Raw genomic sequence first — 9202 nt, 5'->3', positions numbered from 1 at the left:
TGTGGGGAGAATACACTGGGATTATCAAAAATACTACTAAGTATTTGTTATGCATATATATGTATGTATAGATCATTTAATTGAAATGTTATTACTGCATTAATACTGTTGTAGTTGGTCGGGGTGGAGCAAAGTGTTTCCACTGTAAGTACTGTTAGGTAGTTTAATCTAGATCAAATCTTCCAAATTTAACCAATGTATCATTATGTGAAATCTGTAATCTGCAAAGCAACTAGTCCCTGAAGCTGTTCAAATAAAAAGAGTCGAGTTACAGCTAAACTGTTTGCTGCTGAAATGTTGTGGGATAGAAGTAGGCATGAAATTGACTTACTCATGTTCTCCACTTAATACAAAATTAAAAGTACAGGACTTACAGGACTAGTTGTGCAGCGGTTCTCTTTATCTTTATCACGTCAAGAACCCCTAAACTGAACCAAATTAGACCACAATTTTGTTTTGTTGCCTCCCATCTGATGGGATTTTTGTTTCAGATGCTTTTTTACCTTAAGCGTATGAAACCCTTGACCAAAATAGTCATACACTCTGTGTTACTTATAGATGAGAATTATAGTGAAAATAAATGCCTTTGGGTCCACGGACCCCACTTTGAGAACCACTGTGGTAGAGAGTCCACTGAATCAGACCAATAAAACTGTTCCTCCTTAAATGGAGATATGTTTAAGACGTTTTCACCTTTAATGTTTTTTTGATTACATGCTGCCTTTTCTCTTTATACATAAGCAGAGTCGGAGAAATACTGACTGTACGTGATACAAAGAAGCAAACAATCAAAGAGAGCAAAAGTTAAAGATTGACTGAACTTGTGCATTTGATGCCACACAACACAAACCGCTGTTGTTGCCTTGACCTGATGAAGGTGTTTACCAAGAGGCATGTTGCATTAGAGCCGTGCAGCGAACAAAGAAAAAATGTGTACAGAGAACATATTTGGATGACTTGCACTTGTCCACCTATGTCAACAGAACAGGATCACGGCTGTAATTACAGACTGCGTGGATGAGAGCTCCTCGGCCCGCATCCATAAAAAGTAATCAACACTGGCTCAGTGAGCACATGGCTGACATCTTTTGACTGTACACTTAACCTGGATGTGGGCTACAAAAGGCTGCTACCAGCTCAGTGGGACCCCTGCGCCTTGTGTCACCACTGAAACCTCCCGTGCTCTCTCCGGGGATGTGTTTCAGGCTCTTGATTGGTCTGCTGAATAATGCCAGCACACGCAGCTCAGTAGGTTAGTGTGCAGATAGTGTGTGGTTTTCATATTATATCACTCAGAAGAAGTGTTTGACTGTACAAGGATCTGACGCAGACGTGGCCCTCTTGTTTAGAGGATCAAGTGACAGCTAAGGCAGGTCAAGCTCTGGACTTACTGACCGTTCCAGTTTTTTCAACTCATCCCTACAGGGCTACGAAAGCTTAAGTATGACAACAAAAATGTGCTCCATCAGGTTCCTCATCTCCCTGCAGCACACACCAAGCACAGAGGCACTCAAAAACAAACACCCCAAACTTTTGGTTTAATCCAGTGAGTGCTGAAGCAGAGCTATGCTTGGCTCGTTGTGAGAGATTTCCATTTCAGTCATCTTGCTCCAATAAACAGTTATTATCATATCCAGTGCTGTTGCAAAATATGAGCTGTATTTTAATACCCTGATGCTTTAATTACACCAGTGAATTCCAAAAGGGTGGAGTGTGGAGCGCTTGTGCAGCCTTTTCATTGTTCAAATAAAGAAAACACTGCAACCTCACAGTGTATGTATGTCGATGTATGAAACCACGAACTGAGACATACAGTAACCAAATGCGTTACATGATCGTGTCTAATTTGGCTTCTCAGCGGCATTGTTTATAGTGGGAAAGGGAAGGAATTCTATGTTAGTGGGTCATTCTCAGTGCAGGACTGTCCTTTGTGTACAGCATGCGTCTGAGGCTGGGTTACCAAGCAGGCTAAACCAGCGATTCCCCTGCGGTCCTAGACCTTCAGGGTCACATTCACTATTTGGGGAAAGTTAAATAAGAAGACCAATAGCCCTCTCATATGGAGCTACAGCCATACCAAGCTTAGCTTAGTGCAAAGACTGGACGTGGGGAAACAGCTAGCCTGACTCTGTCTAAAGCAACAGAATCTGCCTCCCAGCACCTCTATAGCTGACTAATTAACATGTCAAAAACAAAATGTGTGCATCCATAATGGGAGAAATAAGAGACAAGGTGGGAGAAACAAGGTGCCAATTGGGGGGGGGGGCACCTTTTGGCTCATTTTTGCCTATGGCGCCCTAGGGGGTTAATCCGGCCCGACATTGGGCTCTCATTTGTGATCCTTGTCCAGCCAAGCAGCACTTGGGATGTGTAATGAAGTCATTATCGACATATAGTCACTGTATTTCAGCATGTGGTACTGTTAATGTGTGTGAAAACACTCACTGCTGCTGGGCTACTAATAAATCTGCCTCTTCTTCTTCTTCTTCTTCTTCTTCCACGTAGGCCTTCTCTGTGCCATCTCATCGCATGAGGGAGCAAAACTGACGCTAATAGGAAGCATAAGCACATATTTTCAGCCAAGTGATGACAATAGGCACTTCTAGCCCTTTGTGATCTATTCAAGGATCACAGAGAGCTCTTAGCCGTTTGAAAGTCTGCACACATTGAGCTGGTACAAACAGATTACCAGCCGCACTATTAGTGGGCCGGTGTGTCAGGTACCTGTCATCAGCGGTCAGGCGGCTGCTATGTCATTTTGCGGCCATGTGACCTGCAGGTATGTCTGTCCCAGGCGGGATCCCTTTTCAGCCCGGCTGTGGAACAACAAGCCGTGTTTACGTCGGGCTAAATTTGTACTTCCAGGACAAAAATATGAGCATGACTTGCCTCCTGTGGCTGTAAGTTGTCTGACACTCACAAGCCACAGCTAAAGAAGGGACAGAAGTGGAGGGAGGATGTGAGGTCTCACCTGTGCACGAGGCTGGATCAGGTTATTCATCTGTTCTTCGTGCAGGACTTCTATTCTTTTTGTGTTGAGCTCTTAGACCTTGTTGCAATAGAGCTAAAGGGTATTACAGTACAGCTCCCTCGGTTCAGCTCTTTGATTGATATTTAGCTGGAATAAGTGAGGCCGGGCTCTTGAGGTCTCCCCTCTGGACACAGTAAGATTACCAACCATCCAAGTGACCAAAGAACACCAGAAACAATGACTAGAATTGTCACCTTTACCCATTTTTGGAACACAACAGTGCTGTGGTCTCATTGTCTCTGTGGATATCTACCGCTGCCCAGTGCCTCAGACGCTGATGCATGCCTCACAGCTCCACCAGGGAATGATAAACATCAAAGGTCACCGTCTGGCTGTGACGGCCAGGCCACCTTTCCCCAAATGACAGGCCTTTTTTCCAGGGAATGAACAGGTAAACATCTGACAGCTGTTTCAGATCAATACAACATCAGCTGAGTGGGCAGCAAACCAACATGAGACCTCAGACAGGTGTGTTTGTCTGTCACGTTCCAGGTTCCAAAGGGCCTGCTGGAGCGGGATCAATACTCAAATCATCCAGGATAATTTCTCTGTTGCCCTCTGCCAGGTCAGGGAATCTTTTTAATGGAATTAAAGCACACGTGAGTGGAAGGCTGCTGGTTTGAATCCCTGCATGCTGAGTGAATGAGTAATGCTTCCACGCTCCCTAACTCTGGGGAATGCCATGTCAGTCAGTCCATCACTTTGGTCCACACACACACACACAACACATATTGGCTGGATTGCCACAGCATGGCCGCTCTTGTAAAAATGTATTTCTGGCTTTATTTATGGGCAGATATATTGTACATATTTTTAATATGGAAGGGAAGGAAACGGGAAATCTGGCACTAGGACCAAGGCAAGGGGTCTAATATACTTAAGGGTCTAAGATACTTAAATCAAATTGATGAATCAAAATAAGTCAGGCTGTTCGATTGTCATTATAGTCTTGAAATAACATCATGAATATATGTTTCAAGCAATCTAGTTTGGATGTTAAAGACAGAGTTGCTTATCAAGACAAGGCAAATGACTTTTTGAAGTAGGTCAATAGATTCTCCTTAGAACACAATCCATTTCTACTAATAACTGGACCATCTAGATTTTGAATCTAAATGTAAGAATTCTCATTTATTTACTTATTTATTCATATTTGGTTAGATCTGCAGTTTTTGCAGTGTAGGTAACTTTGAGTGCTGTAAACACTTTTGATTTGGTTTTAATGATGGCTGGTTTGTATGATGTGGTTCATTATCTGTAGTCTGCCTACATATTTTGTGACAATTTCCTCTTTCTATGCATAACTCTACATGACCCTGTCTGACATTGAGCCCCTGTAGTGTTTTTTTTTTTTTTTTACCTGTTCATTTATTGTTGATGTGTTTTATGTTATCTGTATAACTGCTCCATCCCTCCTATATTATGACCTACATTTGGGCCTAGCACATCCTTTATTTCATGCATTATCAATAAAATGTATGTTTTTGGTAAAGCTGTCTCTGGCTCCAGTTTATTCTGGGTCTTGTGTGTTGAATATCACCCGGTCACATTTATACTTTTTCACATTATTATTGTCAATTTTTATATTTTATATTGATGCTTCTTGATGTTTCTCTTACTGTGTGCCCCAAAATACTAAAGCAGATTCCTTGTACATGATACCTGTACCTGATTCTGATCTGTGAGTGCCCTTTGTGTATCTCACATAATGGACAGAATGACAATCAAGCCAGTAAGGAGCAAAACATGTTTTCGTGCAACTACGTCAGTAATGTTTACTGTTTATTCCAGATTTTTTTGGTCCTACACACACTTGTGATACTCATGTTGCCATTGGGGGTGATTTCCTTATTTTCCTCATCACCTGAGTCAATTTTCCAACTTGGTGGAAACCATGGTGATTAAAGCCATATGACTTAAGCTGACTGGCACAGGCCAAGTTTTATTTTTTTATTTTATTTAGGAAATGTTGGGGGGGGGGGGTTAGCATGCTCTCAGTGTGACAGCATTGTTCCGCCCAGAGACCTGCTGGTCTGGTCCTGCTCAGTCCATATCTTCAGTACAATTCTTTAAACTTGGTGAATATTTTCCAAAACATTTTGTCTATATTATGCTTTTATGTGTCAGTAATCTCATTTATAATCAATTGTAATGAATGTATTCAATTTGGAACTTGTTGTAGACTTTACAACATACAACCTGTTGACAGCTCTGGGAACAGTTTATCTTTATCTAACAGTCTTTCTGTACTGAGTGTACAGAGTTTGTTTTGATTGATATGTAGTAAGGATGGATTTTCCTCAAATGCCCTAAAGGGTTCATCACAATGTGATGTTTCAGTGAGGGGGCAGAGTCGTAACAGAGATAAAGGATAGAAATAATATATCATAAAGAGACCTAAATTACACAGCTTGAAATCAATTTTCTTTATAAATATCTGCACAAATTTGTACTATGTAAATACACATATAGAGGACACACACACACACACACACACACACACACACACACACCCACACACAGCCTGAAATGAACATAAAATATTTTTGTATATATTAAATGGAGGAGTAAAACGTGTCACCGCCCACCTGCAGGGGGCAGCAGAGCCAGAACCGGACACACCTCCGCACCCGGAAGAGCCTTCAAGGCTGCTGGACCAGCGTGTGTTTACAGTGTGAGGTTAGCTCATACATGGCTCTGTGGGTCACCCACATTCATATAAACTGTATCCACGTTTAGTCTGACCAAAATGTCGTCGAAAGGCGACACTAACGATAATTTTGAAGGACAGTCTGACCTTAAGGAGGAGCTGAACACAAAGGTGAGGTTAGCTAAGGCTAATGTAGCCACAGATAGTCGCTGGTAAACATGATGCAAACCTTAATGTCAGCATAACAGCTGCCGTGTTGCCTTCTACTGACTATCTTTCCTACTAGCTACTTGTCTCTTAGGTACCTTAAAGTGTTGTCTGAATATTTTCCATTCATATCAGACCAGTGAAGTAATTCGTGTTGCTGACTTGCAGGTCAAGGAGCAGAAGATTGTAGTGGACGAGCTCTCCAATCTGAAGAAGAACAGGGTGAGTAGAGCTGTGCTAAAGCAGCCACAGCCAAAGTCTACCTGAAACCGTTTATTTACTCGTGGTGACTTTCTTCTCTCAGGAAAGTGTATTTTTGTGTGCTTTAATGTACATTTTGTCTGTATTTTTCTCCCAGAAAGTGTACACTCAGCAGAGGAACAGTAACATATTCTTCCTAGCAGACAGGAGCCTGGTACTGAGTTCACACAAACGTAAGTCCATTAAACTTTCTATATATATAATCTATCCCTTATTAATAAAATGTCAGCATATCACATCATAACAGATGATATTTTCCATCTCCAGAGGAGCTGGAAAGCATGAAAAGGGAACTGCAGGATATGTAGAAGCGACCCTCGCCACGACAATGTGCGGCATCTTTTGTCTGTTGAGTTTGTCACCCACTCAGTTTGAGTGGGACAAAAAAGTTCACCAACATTTGAAGAGAAGAGGGCCCAACACGAGCAGGGATCTCACCGTTCGAGGTCCCTGCTATCAGTGTTTATTGTCAGCCCACGTTCTTCACATGAGAGGTCTCCTTACCCCTCAGCCAGTTGAAGACGATGCTGGAAATGTCCTGCTGTGGAACGGGGAGGTTTTTGGAGGTCTCTCAGTGATGCCAGAGGAAAATGACACTGGTGTTCTGTCCCAGCGGCTATCATCCTGCAGCAGCCCTTCAGAGATTCTGTTCATCCTGTCTACGGTACGGGGACCGTGGGGGTTTGTTTACTACCAAAAGGCTGGAGGCTACCTCTGGTTTGGCAGAGACTTCTTTGGCAGGCGAAGTTTGCTGTGGAAATTCGATGAAGAGGCGAGCGCCTTGACCCTGACTTCTGTGGCAGCCCGCGGTTCAGGGCCTGATCGGTCTGCTTGGCAGGAAGTTCCAGCGGTTGGCGTGTACAGGATCAACCTGAAGGAAGTTACGGAAGCCGGCTCTGTGATGTTGGAGGTTTATCCTTGGGCTCAGAGGGGAAATGATCTTGTCTGCAGTGAAACTATCCTGGAGTCTGTCCCCAGTGGCTGCACTGCCGTGATGAACCAGTCAGGCCTTGTGCTCGCCTCACCTGTGTGCCCTCTTAATACATCCATCCCCAACTCGTTACATGAGACAGATATTCATCCAAACTCACATTCGTGTGTCAAGGATCTGGAGCAGCTGCTTGCAAGCAAAGAGAAAAGTGATGAGGTGAACTGTCTTATAGATGTTCTCAGTGAGGCAGTGAGGCGACGTGTTCAGTCGCTGCCATTCAGCGTACAAGACGACCTCTCCCCTACTAATGACGGTGCTAGTGTTGCCATACTGTTTTCAGGAGGTATCGATTCAATGATCCTGGCTGCTTTGGCTGACCGTCACATACCTGCTCACCAACCAATAGATCTTCTCAATGTAGCATTTAAACTACAGGAGCCAAAGAAGCAGAAAGAGTCTGCGAAGAAAACCAAAAAGCCCAAAAATAAACCCACAGCTTCTAATACTGATGGTGCTGCTTCCCCAACATCCGGCCCCTTTGACGTTCCAGACAGAATTACTGGGAAAGCCGGCATCAAGGAGTTACAAGGCTTGAATCCTGACAGAAGATGGAATTTTGTTGAAATCAACGTAACGCAGGAGGAGCTGCAGAAAATGCGACAGGAACGCATTTGTCATCTGGTGCATCCACTGGATACGGTGCTCGACGACAGCATTGGATGTGCCGTGTGGTTCGCAGCAAGAGGGACAGGGTTCATCACAGAGGACAATGACCAGAGTGCCTTCACATCCTCAGCAAAGGTAACCTACAAACATCAGTCTTTCTGGGAACAAAGGCTTCTGAGCTCAGTTAAACTTTTAACCACTTTTTTCTTATTGTCCTAGTTACAATAAAATTACTTATGTTTCACGATTCTCAACAACCACATCGACCTGCTTTTCTGTGTTGCTACTCGATGACTGCAGGTCATTCTGACTGGCATCGGAGCAGACGAGCAGCTAGCAGGTTACTCCAGACACAGAGTCCGATTTAAGATGTCCGGACACGAGGGACTGATCCAGGAACTGGCCATGGAGCTGGCCAGGATCCCATCCAGGAATTTGGGCAGAGATGACAGAGTGATAGGGGACCACGGGAAAGAGGCTCGGTAGGTGTGCCGTCTGTCTCAAGTGCACATCACGAAATACCAGAGCCTGAAAGTGAGGCCTCGAAGTTGCCTTTTTTCTGTACATCAGAACCAAAACTTTATTTTTCACCCAGCAAAAACCTCAGCATCACCAACAGAGGTGTGATGTGAGATCTATATTAATGAGGGAAGTTATTATATTCTATCAGTCACTGCTTTTTTTGCCACATTTCTTAGTGCATCACTGCCACCTAATGTCAGTCAGTGGAATAGCGTGAAACCATAGTAAGTGGTAAATGGACCGTACTTTTATAGCGCCACTAGTCTTTTTGTCCTCTCATAGCGATGTAACACTACATTCACACTCACACACCATTCATTCACTGATGGCAGCACCATACGAGGTGCCAACCCTCTCATTGGCCGGAGACCAACCATTCACACACACATTCACATGCCCAGTCACAGCTTCAGGAGCACTTGGACACTTGGACATGCAGACAGATCTTCTGATAAATAGATGACCTGTAAGCTACGTGGGTGAAACATCTATTCATTGTTCAGGATAGAGCATCTGAATGTTACTCTGGCCTCTGCAGATTTCCCTACTTGGACGAGGACGTGGTGAACTACTTGAATTCTCTGCCCGTGTGGGAGAAGGCGGATCTGTCGCTCCCCCGAGGTGTCGGGGAGAAACTCCTCCTGAGACTGACAGCGAAGCAGCTGGGCCTCGGCCGATCTGCCGTCCTGCCCAAGAGAGCCATGCAGTTTGGCTCCCGCATCGCAAAGATGGAGGACAGCCATGAAAAGGCCTCGGACAAATGCACAAGACTCCTGACTGGGTAGATACAGCATTGGTTGTAATGAGAAGAAAACACAAACGATTTCAATAGAAAATATTCAGTATAAAATTGCATACAATTAAGATTTAAATGCATATTTACAATTAAAACGACTGATTTACAGAAAAACAAGATTTGACATTCAATTTTTTG

The 9202-nt window shown here is 43.7% G+C and overlaps 3 protein-coding genes across 3 annotated transcripts in view; all 3 read left to right on the top strand.

Annotated features, from left to right (window-relative positions):
- glsb (glutaminase b) overlaps positions 1–9202 on the top strand; it is a 161164-nt gene that overhangs the window by 110227 nt on the left and 41735 nt on the right. The gene's annotated exons all lie outside the window — the stretch shown is intronic.
- asdurf (ASNSD1 upstream open reading frame) lies at positions 5710–6554 on the top strand. Its single transcript, XM_070838648.1, has 4 exons — positions 5710–5852; positions 6057–6110; positions 6247–6322; positions 6417–6554. Exons 1-4 carry the CDS (start codon positions 5781–5783, stop codon positions 6455–6457), a joined length of 243 nt encoding a protein of 80 aa, XP_070694749.1. The 5' UTR covers positions 5710–5780; the 3' UTR covers positions 6458–6554.
- Positions 6478–9115, top strand: asnsd1 (asparagine synthetase domain containing 1). Its single transcript, XM_070838646.1, has 3 exons — positions 6478–7881; positions 8047–8228; positions 8807–9115. Exons 1-3 carry the CDS (start codon positions 6478–6480, stop codon positions 9051–9053), a joined length of 1833 nt encoding a protein of 610 aa, XP_070694747.1. The 3' UTR covers positions 9054–9115.

The sequence above is a fragment of the Pempheris klunzingeri genome, chromosome 10 (genome assembly GCF_042242105.1).
Source record: "Pempheris klunzingeri isolate RE-2024b chromosome 10, fPemKlu1.hap1, whole genome shotgun sequence".
NCBI classification, from domain to species: Eukaryota; Metazoa; Chordata; class Actinopteri; order Acropomatiformes; family Pempheridae; genus Pempheris; species Pempheris klunzingeri.
The sequence above is the reverse complement of the archived record's forward strand: the minus strand, read 5'-3'. Positions and strand labels throughout refer to the sequence as shown.